The sequence below is a fragment of the Myxocyprinus asiaticus genome, chromosome 22, assembly GCF_019703515.2.
Source record: "Myxocyprinus asiaticus isolate MX2 ecotype Aquarium Trade chromosome 22, UBuf_Myxa_2, whole genome shotgun sequence".
Classification (NCBI taxonomy): domain Eukaryota; kingdom Metazoa; phylum Chordata; class Actinopteri; order Cypriniformes; family Catostomidae; genus Myxocyprinus; species Myxocyprinus asiaticus.
In genome coordinates, this window is record NC_059365.1 from 16980766 (window position 1) to 16996387 (window position 15622).

Consider the following 15622-nt stretch of genomic DNA (forward strand, 5'->3'; position numbering starts at 1 on the left):
CAGTGACTAACAAAGAGAGAGAAATAGGAGAAAATGAGAAAAGTCCCTGGAGTCGGAAAATGGAATGGGGAGAAAAGACAAGAAAAAAAGTGAAGAGAGGCTGGCCTGAAACAGCTAACATAGAAATAGGTTGAAGGAATGCAGAGAGTTTCAGAAAGGCTTTGCTGCTTGTCATAACAGAGATGGAAGAATGGGCTGGACAGAAGTGACAGCTAACAAACAAATAGTACAACACGGCACAAGCCTTACATATTTATTCTCTGTAGTTTTAATTCCAATATTATTATCAAAAGTCTGCCATCCAGTCCTACATTAAAGCTTTTAAAGGGAGAATATAAGATATTTAAATGAATAGTTCACCTGAAAATGTTGTCATTATTTACTCACCCTCATTTCATTCCAAACCTGTACGACTTTCTTTCTTCTTTGGATCACAAAAGGAGATGTTTTGCAGAATTTTCATGCTTTCTTTTCCATACAACAAAAGCACAACATTTTTAAAAAGGCATAAATGAATTTATTTATTTATTTATTTATTTAAATTTTTTTGGGTGAACTGTTTCTTTAAGTGTGTGTTTGTTTGTTTGCATAGAAGAAAGAGTGTGCACAGCTTGAGACGTCTCAGTCCACAAGGTCAGCACTTTTGCTCATTTCATTTTTCCTGCCGTTCTAAGATTTTTCAAATCAGATATTCATCACAGCAAAGTCACTCAAACAATTTACCTGACACAAAAATCGATATCTGTGATATGCAGTTTCTGCAGCATAAACAGGATTCGGCGTGAATGACTTAATATGCGAAAGGGGAAAGGGTTCTGTCAGCCGATGGGTGTCACACGGGGCACCACGGAGCTGGGTAATTTGTTAAATGGCCTTCTCGCACTTTTCATGGCCAGAGCTGCTCCTCTGCTCTGCAGTCAATATGTTTTTGTTTTGTTTTGTTTTTTTAGGCATCCAGGAACATGTGAGAGATATGTTCAAAGTCAAAAAGAGAAAGGAAGGGAGAGAAAGGAGTACAGAGAGATATGCTGAGAAAGTGTGAGGGAGGTTTAAAAGTGAAGTGTAAAAGGAAAGACAGGAAACTGCTATTCTTACACTTAGAGTGTGTGGAATACTGATTGTTCATGCTTAGATGATAGACAGTATGTGCATTTGTATGCTTTTTTCAAAATCCTTCCAAGACCAGTTGTGGAGGTGTGTGGATCTTTGCACTTTGTATATGTTTTTATGTGGTTACATGGCAGTGTCTTAAAAAAAAAAAAAATAAAAATAAAATGGGTGCACTAATATTTATAACATAGAGCAGAATCACAGCCATACTGATATTCAGTTCAATAGCATGATTGTGAGTGTGATATTTATTTTATGCTACAGTTCTATAAACAACAAGTTAATTAAATTAAATTAATGTTCATGACAGATGAAGTCACAAACCTCTCCCTCTTGTTTTATGCAGTTGACTGTCTGGATCCGAACTGCTCAAATAATGGCATCTGTGTGAATGGAGAGTGCCACTGTAAGCCGGGATGGGGCGGACCCAACTGTGAGCTTCCCAGAGCACAATGCCCAGATCAGTGCCATGGTCATGGGGCTTTTATCCCAGACACAGGCCTCTGTAGTTGTGACCCCAACTGGATGGGCCCTGACTGCTCCGTCGGTAAGTTTGCATGTTTGATTGAATCACTGTAATACAGATCATTTAGCCTTATATTTTATTTCTTTATACTGTACCTGCTTTTTACTAATACGTGATATTCTAATCAAAGTTATACTTCTCTGGCTCTAAAATGTCCATTTTAGTTTTCTTAATTGGCATGAGAAAAACTATACAAAAACTAAGATAAAACTAAGTAATGTTATAGTGATAATAAACATGTTTATTGATAAAGACACTCAAGGCAGATCACTCACTTTTCCTCCTACTGTGACAGGCAGAGAGATACTGTGCTGTTGAGTTTGCAAAAAATATGGGCAGTTTTCCTTTGTTCATTAAAGTTTCAAATGTGTCGTATATCTGTTTAATTGTGTCTCTCTCCCCAGAGGTTTGCTCGGTTGACTGCGGTACTCATGGCGTGTGTATGGGCGGTTTGTGCCGCTGTGAGGAGGGCTGGACGGGTGCGGCATGTGACCAACGCGTGTGTAACCCGCTCTGTGTGAAGCACGGCACCTGTAAAGACGGCAAGTGCGAGTGCGAACAGGGCTGGAATGGAGAGCACTGCACCATCGGTAGGCAAACACCCACTGCTGAACCAGACACTGAACTTTACCTGCTCCCTACACCTACCTTTACAGCCAATGCCACAACACACACTGTATCTGCTCTCATGAACACTATAAAGGATTCCTCCTCTTATCTGTTGCCTGGTGATTAACCTGGATCCAGGATCTCGTTGCCTGGGACAACATTCCTATCAACTAACAGTGTTAGGAAGATTATTTCTGAAATGTAATATGTTACTGATTGGAAATTGTAATCAGTAATGTAATCTAATAATCTAATCTGATTACTTATTGCATTTTTTATCTAATTTTAAGTGTATTAAGTGTAAATCGAATAGTGTATTCAAGGACCAGTTTATATTCCTTTACACTCTTTTATTAAACATTACAACAAATGAAATCAAACAACAGTTTGCTTTTTGTCAGTCCAACAAAGACCGTCGATCAAGGAACACTTTCAGCTATAGCACAAGGATTTATCGAGAAATCTTTAAAAATGTCTAAAAAAGTGATTTGTCTCTTGACTGATCCACCAGGACGGGCTATACATGAGACTCTCACATGGAGTCTGCAGCTTAGAGCATCTAAAAACTATGAATTTCAAATCTGTGTAAGAGTCTAAGAGATAAAGTTTTGAGCATTTAAAGGCAGAGCTGGAAATGGAAGTCGCTTTATGCAATCGCATACAGGAAAGTTTTCCAAACTGCTAAAAGACGCAAGTCCAAAAAGAGAGGAGGAATTCAGGAGCAGGTGCGCCAGAAACGGAGGGCCTGCATTAACTGATCTTAGCTGATGTTAAAATATGTATTTGGATTAAAAATACATTTAATGTCTAGACTAATACTTTGCTATAGTTTCAAACATCTAATATTATTTTAAACACTTGCCCTGAGGCAAGAAAGAAAAAAGACATGTCTGATCCAACCAAATTTCACTGACCTACAAAATCCCAGACTGACAATGGGAAAATAATTCAAGTGAATAAGAACTTGCCTGTCCTGAGAGGAACCCTGAAAATATTTGAGAAATTAGAAAACATGGGTTTAAGGGTGGTTTCACATTTAGTACGTTTTAAGTGAACCAAACCCAGTTCGGTTAAAGTGGACCAGAAAGGGAACCTGCTGCAAATGACCTCAGTGCTTTTGGTGTTCACAATGTAAGTGGACTTAAAAGAGGACCCAGTTTCTTTTTTGGTCCTCTTCACATTATTGTGGTCTCAGACCCCTTGTTGTTTACACCACAGCTCCTTAAGAACTTAGACCACATTGCAGCTAGGGCTGTCACAATGGTGAAATTTGGCTGACAATAATTTTTCATAAATAATTGTGATTATTATGATAAGCAATTGTAATACAAATTGTCATACTTCTTGAGGTGTACATATGCTTATGACAGATAGGCCTACACCTTAAGTAGTAATTTACTGATATTTAACTTGAAATCATATTATAAAATGGGGCTATATTATTACTTTTAAGGCTTTAAAAAATATAGAATTTTTCATAAAAGATTATTGCACAGGGATAGAATTACAAGTAATATTTTATATGTTATATCATTTATGAAACCCAGACAACACCACCAATTATATTACATTATGCAATAGTAATAATGTATACTGTATTTCTGTCCTAAATTCTTCACTCTCTCTCACGTAAGGCTCTCCGATATAACCTACAAGCCCTTATTTCGCATGAAGGAAAACATTTGAAATTCTATGTGCATTTGAAAATATGTTTCTTTATCTATCATCATCATATCTATTATCTATCACGAGTAATGGAGCAAGCAAGCATCTCCTCCTGTGTGTCATTTACATTGTGTGTATGAGCCAAGATCATTTGCCATTGTGCAAATAAAATTTAGTGAAACTATAAAAATATTTTGGCGCAAACCTCCGTAGACGGTACACCCATCAGAGCACTTTAAAGTGGTTCATCTTAACGCGCTGCTCTGCTCTGAATGCATTCATTTTAGGTGCTCAAATAATACAACAAGGACGGAATATGAGACACAAAAACATGTCATGGTAATCATGGTATATCTATATTTGCTTAAAATTCCCATATGTGGACACTAAATTGTGACTGGAATATGAGGTATGTAATGCAGCTATTTATGGCAAGCCACGAGGTACTTATATCATAAACTGCAAAGTGGACTGGTACCTCTTTGCTTTCACATCGCACAAATCAATCGAACCACAAAAGGACCCACAAACTAACCAAATGGTTCACTTTTGGGTCCTTTTAGGGGGGTCTAAGACCACTTGGGTTGTTCACATATACATGTTATATCGCTCCGAGAGCGCTTGGAGTGCTCAAACGAACTAGGTGTGAAAACGCCCTAAGTCTGCTTGCGCTTTACATTTGAGGTAGCGTGTTGTGGCAGGTGTAACGACAGGTGTAAAGTCCACAAATAAAACAGGATATGTCACATACTAATTTCTGCACCCGAATTAAGTAAAAAGAATGATTGGTCACACAAATCACTGTGAACTTTATGAATTTGTATGCACTATCGACAATGTTAACTGCCATCTGTACATTTAATTTGATCGGAATCTGACGTCGTGAGATGAGCATGTTGTTCCATAGGCCTGATATCCAGGTCTATACATTAATAAGCGGGTTTACATGCACAATCTTGCACGTGCGATGTCACAATCAGAGAATAATAAGATGATATCAAATCTTGTGGTTTTCTTGAGTTGTCAGGTTTTCTGAATAAACTGATTTTTGGTAGTTATCGGCATAATTTTATGCATGTAAATGCACTTAATATTTATAAAAAACAGTAAGATATCTTATAAAATATAAGTGTAAAGTTGGTCTGATATTGAATCTCAATGCCGAGCTGGTGATACATCAGATACATCTTGAAGATCTTTCAACTCAAATGTATCTGCACAGAATGTACATTTACGAATCCTGGCTCATGCACAACCTTTTTATATTCAGTAGCTAGGCCATTTCATCACAACCAGCCAGTTGGCAGCCTACAATTTCAAAACTTGTTCCGGCGCTGCTGGTCAGGAGGTGTAGGAGAGATCAACATAGGATGTGCAGAGGTGTGAGATTGTGTGGTGAGGGGTTATTCAGAAGAATTAGACTGTTCCTCTGTGTGGTGTTGGACTGAGAGCAGACTTATCCATGTTTTATCACACCCCAGACAGCAGTTGTAGGTAAGGGCTACAGGGTAATAAACAGCTCTCGTGGAGAAGCAGGGACTGATGAAAGGAAGAGGCATCTTCACCTTGATAAGTCACACCTCTTTTTGGCCTTGACTTCTGTCTTTCAAAAATAGACTCAAAAGCCAGAGTTTTCTGTTCTTTCATCATCTATGTCTGTTTGTGCATTTTTGTCTATCTGTCACTCCAAAGATGACACAAGCGTCAAAGACTTCGCCAGTCTCAAAGCGCTCTGCCTTTAATCCTTTTCCCCACTGTACGCAAAGACAGGATGTCTGTCTGGTTATTGTCATCCAAGCCTTTCTGCAGACAAAAAAAAGCCTTTTAAATGGCTTCCGTCATCTTTAGTTTCCATTTTTATTTCTCAGAATTATTTTGTTTTTATTTAACTGATTCAAGTGGAGCAAAAACTGCTAAGATATGTGCATATGTCTTGTTGTTTTGACACCCTCTTGTTCCCTCTGCATGTCCTCTCTGATGCAGACTTTTGGGATACGAATAATGAAGGTATTGTACCTCATCGTACTGTGACTAGTGCTTGCTGCACTTTAGTCTGGGTGTGAGCAATTCCCCCATGTCTGATAGCTTGGCTGCATAGAGACTGTGTGCTTCTGTTCGTAGAGTAGCCGTGGTGAAGTAGAATGTCATGTTGAGTTGGTTCATAGTTCAAGTCTGTGTTCTAAAGCTTGTGCATTTCTATTCTTGTTGTCAGATGATAATAGTTCATCTTTGTGCATTGTTGCATTTGAAATGTTCCTCTCTAAGTAGTACTGCATAACTGAGCTACAAAAGTGTCCAATGTGTGTGGTCCACTTAGGAAGGACAATGACTTTTCAATACTTTAGAACTTGGGGTCACATATTTCATGTTACTAGGTAAGCAGTAATTTAGTAGACATTTTTTTTCCAATACAACTTTGCAACAGTGTTCTTACTACAAAGACAGCCTCTCTGGAGTAACCTGTTCAAGTGCCTTGCTGAAGGCCACAGTGGTAATAGTTAACGAAGCACCCTGGGATTTGAACCTATAACATTCTGGTTGCCAGCCTAGATCTTTTTAACCATTAGGCCATACCACCCGTTTTAATATTCTGAATCACAATAGTAATAACAACAACGTTCAATTAGAAGATAAACAGAATTAAATTATATTTAGTCTGCATCTTCCATTTACCTCTGATGATTCTGTATGAAAGCATGCAGAGACTTTCTGTATCAATAGAACTTTCATGCAATGACACCAGAGAATGCTGCCATAAAGTTATAACAGGGACAATCCTCCTGTAGCAACATGGGATAAAGTGCCTTGCTTAAAGGCGCAATGATAATGACTTATGACTCGCTCGTTGCAGGGATCCGAACCAGCAAACTTTCAGTTAACAGTGAGCTTTAACCACTACAGCACCCCACACTGATTCCCCTCCAACTGTTCAAGGAGAGGAGAGTAGTTCAACTCGAGACAGAGTAGAGCTTGGAGACCCACAGTCTCACTAGGGCACAACTTCTCTTAGCAGTCTTTCTGAGTTTGCCTTTATGTTTGCACTGAACAGGGCCACAGGAGGCAAGTCATACTACACTTTGCTTACTTCGAGTCTGCCTCAGACAAAAAAACTCATTTACAGAGGACAATGCAGAGGTGAGACAAAGATTGTGTCGATTTTACTCTATCATTACTGTGAGTAAAGCGATCACGAAGCGGTGGATCCTGACATAAATGTGAAAATTCAACAATGTTGGTGCAAAGCACAGAGGTCAGGAGCAGTGAGCTGCTTTTTTACAGAGCATATTTCGGCACACAGGGTGCAGGACAACAGGAGGCATGGTAATGACTTTGTTGCAGTTCATAAGATTAATACTAATGGAGGGTCAGGAGTGTGTGCTTTACTGAGAGGGTAGTACAGTGTGTTTGCAAGGAGAAGAGGATAATGGGGAGTTTAACTGCAGGACTCCAGTATATCACCTGAATACTCATGGATCAGTAGACTGGAGCGAGTCTGGCAGAACAGCTTACCACCGCTGCATTCTGATATTCACTAACAAAAGTTCATGGTTGGGAGGGTTACTTTTTTAATGTAATCTGTTACAGATTACTGATTACTTAACAATAAATGTAGTCAGTAATGTAATCCAATTACAGCAATATGAAAGTAATGTAATCAAATTACTTTTCATTACTTTTGAATTACCACAAGGGCACATATGTAAATAAAGTCAAGATAAAATCTTTAAATTATGTCTTGAATGCAAACAGAACATTTTTGAGTAATATTATTAGTATTGTTGTTGCTGTTATTATATCTAAGAAAAAGAAATGTGCACTGCAACCTACCAAGGAAACAAAAAATTAGCTGTAATATAGAACAACTTTCTTTAAAGTAACCGGTTGATGGTCTGCTACAGAAAAAGAAAATTGCTCATAAAGCAAATATAATCAGAACAGATGCACTGAATTATGTCTTGGTTAACATTAAACTAAATCTGGCAGAAATATACCTCAGATTCAAAGACACTACAAAGTGTAATTCTACCATGTATTGCAGTTAGTGTGTACAGGTAATTGTAATTTGCACTTTCCATTAACTTCAGACTGTATTCAATAGGTAGATCACATGTTATTATCATCATCATTATTATTATCATAATTAAATGCTAGAGAGTCTTTCCTCTGCTTGCTCATGATCCAAAGTCAAACATCACCTGCTAACAGTTTATGGCTGATTTCTATTTTTCTGTTTCTGTTTAAGGAGTATTTTAAAGGGGGAAAAAGTTTTGATTTCAAAAATAAAACAAAATCTAGTTTTAAAGAATTGATCAAAACAGATTTAAACTTTTAGTGTCTTTTCAATTACTTATTCCTAATTACTATAAGTTTTGAACATGTTACATTTGCCAGAATGTCTCCCTCAACCAGACATTTGAACTGCTCTCAACAATAATTTATCAAAATCAGATAAATTATTCATTGAACTTTCTTTCCTAAGAACTTAAAACACATTTTCAATTAATCTGGTATTTATGTTTACAATTTGGATTTGTTAATAATGATCAGGGATGCAAAATCATGAGAGGTGAAAAAGGAGAGATAGTCATAGCAGGTTTTCCAGGGGTATTTTTTCAGTTGATTTTTGTATTGTTGTTGTATTCAAAACGTTTTTTTTCTTAAATGATCTGGGGGAGTTTTTTTTTTTTTTTTTTTTTTCAGCTTCAGTACAGAACGGAACAACAATACAGGACGTGCTGGCTAATATAGTACAGTTCGCATTTGCAACCATGCAAATCAGGGGATTTCTATGACGTACCAGCAATGATGCGCAAATCGTGTCAGTATTGGCAGATATTCCTGCTCCCACCAAATGATGAGGGCCACGGATTTCTTTGAGCACTAAGGCTAACTAATTATAAAACATTTTAATATTAACTAATTTTAGCTAACCTAGCTAATGTGATTTCTGTGTGGCTCTTATTAACTTCAAATTCTCAGGTCCTTGGATAATGAGAGCATCTTCACAGCTGGAAGGCATAAATTCCACTGAACTTGAATGGTTTTTCACTTTTCTCTTTTAAAGAGCGAATAATGTCAAAATTTCCAAGAAAATAATGCATGTTTCGTGGCCATCGTAATGAAGCAGCTGTTTGCCTCGAGAGCAGAGTGCTGATGTGAGGCAGGTGTTATTTGCACATGCGACAGTAGGAGTCATGAGAGAGAACCCGAAGAGGACGTGCATCTAAACCATCTCTCACTCTAAACAAACAGCTGTCTGTATCACTTTTATGTCAGTTAAAATTCACTATTTCTTTTGTCAGAAATTAAAACTTGTAATCCTGACAGTAATCCCAATTTTTTTTTATGTAACTATAATCTGATTACAATGTATTTTATGTAACTGTAGTGGATGTATACTGATTATCTAATGCTGTTACAAGTAATCTATTACTCCCCAAGCCTGCAAAAGTTACAATATGTAATTGTGCATCTCTAATTGGCTGAAATGACTGCAGATGAATGGTCACTGGATGCTTTTTTGTATGCCAGTATATCCTGGGTGGATAGGATTAGGGTTGCATTCAAACAAACGCATGATTGGCCCTGGGTCAGGAAGCATGCAAGACAAATGCATCCCAGCTTTAACTGCAGTTCTTTTATAGAATGAAATTTGTTAAAGCTGCAGAGTCTAATTTCTACTTTATTAGCCACACCAAACAGAATTAAAAGAATAGTACTCCCAAATACTGTAGTTTTCCCAAACACTCCGCCCTTGTTTGGACAACGATTGGTTGAGCCAATTTTGCTATGCCAGGCTACTCCAACAAATGCTGCAAATCCACAATGTTTACCCTTTTTGGGCAAATCAATTTATGAATGGCTTACTTATAGTTACTTATAGTTTTCTCTGCATATTAAGCTGGGGTAGAATGAAATATCACCTTTAATGTATCATATAATGCATTCAGTAATGTATGTCTGGTTTGAAGAAATATTGATTGGCCTGAACTTTGTAGCTGTGCATGGGAGTGGATCTGCAAATCTTAGATCGTTATGTCTTTAGGTCTCTGAGATAACTCCCTCCTGTTCTGCATACAGCGCAATGTTCCCTCTCAGCTAATGTCCAGAGACCACTGAAGTAACAATTCTCTGCTCATTCACTATGGCTATGCTAAAGTTTTAGGATGTTATTTGACTTTGTAGTATTACATGGAACAATAGTGGTGAGGAACGCCCAGACAGAGGGAGTTTTATAGGTTCTCACTCCCTGTGGGATTTTATCTCTCTTCCTAAGGCGAGTTTGGAGGATTTATGATTCTAACCTTTATTTTATGACCTTTAAAGGAGAGAGGGCTGCAGGCCAGTAGACGGGAGAGATAGGTGGAGGACAGGCTGTCTTTTCCACACATTCTCTCTTTTAATATTTCATCCTAGGTTTTCTTTCTTTCTTTCTTTCTTTTTTGCCTTCTGTTCTTTCCCTTTTTTTTTCTTTTCACCAATCCATCTGTCTCTTTCTATCTATCTCTCCATCCATCAGCGGGTAACTGTTGCTATGGAGCATGCTTCTTTCTCCGTCTCACCTTTGCATTTCTCTGAGTTGCCGTGGGTGCTGACCCATAACTCAAGGCAATATAAGCTCCTTTTTAAGTAGATTACAATAGAGTCAACCCACATTTCTTTAGCCATATGGCTTAATAGTTTGTGAAATCCCACTTTATTCCAGTTAGTGTGCTGAGAATCGACTGGCCTTTGGCATGAAAAAGGGGCCACACTCAGTGCTGCCCAATGAAAAAGATCAATGGTCACGATAGATTTTGCTCTCCTGGTGTTTTATAAGTGTTTGGCTGCTTAAAATGGCAGCTCTATTTAAAAGGCAATCATTGCTAAGTGACTTTTCTCTCAGCTCAATATTGCTTGACAATCGATGCATAGCAGGCTTTTAATGTGGCATCTCAAGGACCCCAGACACTGAAAATTACATTAATTAAAGCAACATTTGATTTGGGTCACAATGGCTCACTGTGTCCCAGTGCGTGCAAGGTTTTCACACTCTCTGAATGGGGGCCATTTCATTTTACCTCATCACAAATTATCTAAATTGTCACCTGTGCTGGGTCAGCAGCCATTAATATAATAGCCACCGGCTTTTTCCAAAAGTCTGCATTTCTGTGGTAACCAGAAGCAGAGGCTCTGACAAAATAAAGTTACCTTATAGGCTAATCAGTTCGCTCAGTGGCTATAGTGGTCCATACTGTCTGCCCATATTGCCTTTTGCCAGCTATTTCCAGTCATGCTAGTGCAGCTCATATCAACTTGAATAGAGAAAGGTAGAAATCTTCAAAACTGTTGGTAATGCAAAAATACAACCGCTGTGATGCCTCTATCAATAAGCAGATTGGCTCTTTTAACAGTAAGTCAAAACAACAGTTGCCATACTTAAAAGTGTTACAGTTTATCCAATTCATATATGTAGAAGTGGTCCATCAAAAACAAAAGTGTTATCTGTTGGAGACTGAACTCTGAGACACCAGCGATGGTTACTGGTGACACAATGTGAGGTCACGGTGTGGTTTTCGTTTTTACCACAGAAAGACAGTAAGGGATGAGGCTCCTGGTAGTGCTGAGATTTTTAGACCACATGTTTTATTTTCACAAAACTCCTGACGACTCAGAAATGTCAGGTCACATCTCCAGGGTGCTTAATTATGGACCGAAGCTTAAGGAGAATAGCGCTTAGCCTTTTCATTTGTCTTTGCATTTGTTCATTAGTCTCTGTGTCTGCCTCTGCCTCTCTCCGATAGCTTTCTTTAAACATGCACTTCAGTGCACACTATTCTTCAAACAATCTTTTTCAAAACTGTTTTGACAAGGTCTGTTTACGATTTTGTCTTTTAGGAAGACTGTTTATCCCCCCACTGCATATATTAAACACCCACACACACACTCCATGCTTCACTCCAAAAACATGTGATCCGTTTATCAAAGCACTTATCTCTTTCTCTCAAAAATGTCTTTCAAATAAGTATACCTCAAAACCTTTGTCTCTCACACACTTCTCTCCCACACAATGTACTTACTCCAAGGTATCAGATTCTTTCTCTCTCTCTCTCTCTCTCTCTCATACACACACACACACACACACACACACATGCACACCTAGACCTGTGGAGGCATCCTAATCTGATCTGTAGAGTCTAGTCTCTCCTAACTACATTCTTACATGAAAGAGCAGTGCTCTCTGACCAGCCAAATCAAATCAGCTACTGTAAATGAAGAGTCTGAGAGTATATCTGCTCCTAAAAAATATCCTCTCCTGAATGGATGAGTTCTGATAAAATCGTTTACAACCAACAGGAGTTATCAGTGGAAAATAACAAAAAGTAATTTAATTGGTATCAGACTTTACTGATTTGCGGTGAGAAAAGTAATGCTTTTGGTTATGTTTTTTATCCAGTCAGAGTCTACAGCATCAGACAAGCACTGAGCACACTGAGAGGCAGTTGTGTGTGTATGCTTTGATGCATGCCTTATACAGTCATGGCCAAAAGTTAGAAAATATAGCTACATTTTAATGTGAATTTCTTTTTTATACAGTTTTGGTTATAAGAAAATGATCTCAAAAGCAACACTTAAATATTAAGTTCAGTTAATTTCAGTTAGGTTAAAATCAGTGCAACTCAATTCAGTTCCTTTCTAGCTCCTAATATTGCAATTGTTGCAGGAAACCTGAAAAGTTTAAAAAAAAAAAAAAAATAAATACTTCCAGCTGTTTTCAAACTTTTGGTCACTAAACTAATGGCTTGATGGATGCCTGTCTTTCTCAATCCCTCGTGCTTCTCTCTTCTCTGTTGCTTGCCCCTTCTGCAGATGGCTGTCCAAACAGATGTAATGGAAATGGGCAGTGTTTGATGGGTCAAAACAGCTGGCACTGTGAGTGCAAAACTGGATGGAGGGGCACCGGCTGCAATGTTGCCATGGAAACTTCATGTGCGGACAACAAAGACAATGAAGGAGGTGAGACACCTGTTTCCTCTGTATGACTATGCTTTACATGGAACAGCCACATGACATAATGATATGCATCACTGAAGAACATTCACATGCCACAGCACAAAATTCATCAGACATTTAAGATAGAAATGTTCAGCATGTCTTAAAGCTGAAGTATGTAATGTCTGTGCCATTAGTGTCACCAAATGGAATTGCAAAAATAATGACTGAACCCTCCCATTGTTTAGTCAAACAGGTGATGTGCAGACCCAATCTCACACCATTGGTCGGACCGTTAAAACAAACAGAGCCACAGTGTTTAATCGGGGGGAGTAAACCTAATGTCTTTCTTATAGATGTCTCTGCACATTAAGCTGGGATAAAGTGTGTTTTTGCATTTCATTCTCTGATGGGGTCAGAGTGACCATTTACATTAGTACCCAGTTGTTTGAGGTCTTGAAGATAAATGCTCCATTCTAGCTAGAAGTGGCAAAAACATTTCTGCTTGTCTTCATATATACCTCTGTCTACAATTCTTTGAATCCATATTTCATAGAAATAAACTAACCTTTCCAATTGACCATTATAGCTATTCTCAGATCAAATCTAGAGCTGGGCTATTGACTTTCATCTGAAATGATGAATTAAAAGGAAGCACGTCAGGTGTTCTGCAGAAAGTGATTTTATTCAAAGTCCAAAAGTGACAAAACAAAGAAAGCAGATCACACCATGTGGTAAATGAATAGCAGAAGAGAGACAAACTTCATATTCAACATCTTGGTGTTCAAAACGTATGAGAACACTTTGATGAAATGGCCTCTTGTTCAACAGATGTAGAATGTTTCTTTTCAAACAGAAGTGATGAAGAGAGGAATATTTAGCTGCTTTAGGCAGCTTTGATTGATTGTGTACCATTGTAATATGGCATCATCACATCACATTGCTGTTTCTTTTCTTCTAGATGGTCTGACAGACTGTATGGATCCAGACTGCTGTATCCAAAGTCCCTGCCAGAACAGTCCGCTTTGTAGAGGGTCCAGGGACCCCTTACAGGTCATCCAGCAGGGCCAGCTCCCTGAGCAGAAAGTACGTTCCTTCTATGACCGTGTCAAGATGCTAGTGGGCCGGGACAGCACACACATAATACCTGCCGACAACCCCTTTAATGCAAGGTAACTTCCTCCACTGCACCAAACAGCTCACAAGCTTCTCGGCTGGTTGTACACTCCAAGTCAAAGTTGGTTTATTTTTATTTATTTCCTTCTTAGTAGAAGAATTGAAATGTAAAATATCAACTTAAGGACAGACCATTTACTGCATATTTTTTAGTCATGCAAAAACAAGCTAATGAGTTGCTAATGAGAAGTTTATGGGATTCTTTTGACAGCAGATATTGATTTGCTGGGATCACTTTGAATTTACTGATTATCAAGCAGTTGATGTCCTGTTTGTTCTATCTTATATCTTCACCAGTTTGGCATCTCTGATCAGAGGTCAGGTGGTGACTACAGATGGTACCCCACTTGTGGGAGTTAACGTGTCATTTGTCAAGTACCCCCAGTACGGCTACACCCTGACACGCCAAGATGGAACGTAAGTGTCTCCATATTCCTCATACCTTTTCGTCAAACCCCTAACGTGTTGCTGGATCAAAATATTTTGATGGAACAATATTTTTGTAATAACCCTATCCCTAACCCTCATCCTTATCCTAACATTGAACTACACCTAAAATCAGAGGGAAATTATAAGATGGATAATAAGAATGTTTTACAAGCCCATTAACTGTAGACCTAAGCAAAACCTTAAACATTCTCCTTTCCCTGAAATCTAATTGGTTGATAAGAATGTTGTTCCAGGACCAACAAAGATGGCAAACTTGTCTTACTCTGCAAAATTACAGTTAACATCTAAACCAGTGTTTCCAGCCATTTTTGCCATAAGTACCCCCACAGCACCATCAGTAAGGCTCAAGTACCCCTTCATTGATACAAAAATGAAGTTGTGTACCATAGACTAAATATCTTTTAACAGTATCATTAATGTTGATTATTATTTATCAATCAGTATTGGTTTGACCTATTGACATCCATTTATAAATACACATTAGGGCTGGGTATTGATAAAATATTCCAGATTTGCTTCCAAATGATTAACCTGGGTATGATGCAGTTATAATATCCATTTTGCTCACATATGTAAGAAATTATCTCGCAGCTAATGCTGTTAATTATGTAGGGATCTATATACTTGGCATCTTGGTACATTACGAAATATTAATTTTACAAATTGTATTTTATCATTAGTTATGTAGATATGTAGAACCAAAGCTAAAACGGTACTGTCTCTTTAAGACTGCTGGCATTTAAGCCATTGAGCGCAGAGAGGACAAGAGAGAATGCGCATGGTTTCTTTAGAACACCTTTGCTATTTGTGATTAGAATCAATGTTACTTTTTTGTTGTTTTCGATCAACAAATGACTTAAGTACAGAAAGGGTATTAAAACAATCATTATTTAGTGATAAATGGATTTGCTGGATCTCATCTTTGGACACACATTACACAGGATGAATAAAACCAAAGTTTTACTCTCAACACACAGTGAAAAGATAGCTGTGCCTAACTTTGCATAGAGTAAAAATGATTGATATCAGGATTGTTCAAATGAAGATTGTGATTAATTGGAAAATCAATATTTTTACCCATCCCTACTATTTATACTTTAAGCCATACATTTT

At 38.0% G+C, this 15622-nt stretch overlaps 1 protein-coding gene across 3 annotated transcripts in view; it reads left to right on the forward strand.

Moving 5' to 3' along the window:
* The window catches only part of tenm2a (teneurin transmembrane protein 2a), a 378826-nt gene that overhangs the window by 338698 nt on the left and 24506 nt on the right, over nt 1-15622 (forward strand). For all 3 annotated transcript variants that reach the window (XM_051649776.1, XM_051649777.1, XM_051649778.1), the window contains 5 exons: nt 1457-1657; nt 2041-2226; nt 12761-12907; nt 13845-14055; nt 14357-14476. In XM_051649776.1, coding sequence (XP_051505736.1) covers nt 1457-1657; nt 2041-2226; nt 12761-12907; nt 13845-14055; nt 14357-14476 — 865 coding nt within the window. The remainder of the gene's footprint in view (nt 1-1456; nt 1658-2040; nt 2227-12760; nt 12908-13844; nt 14056-14356; nt 14477-15622) is intronic.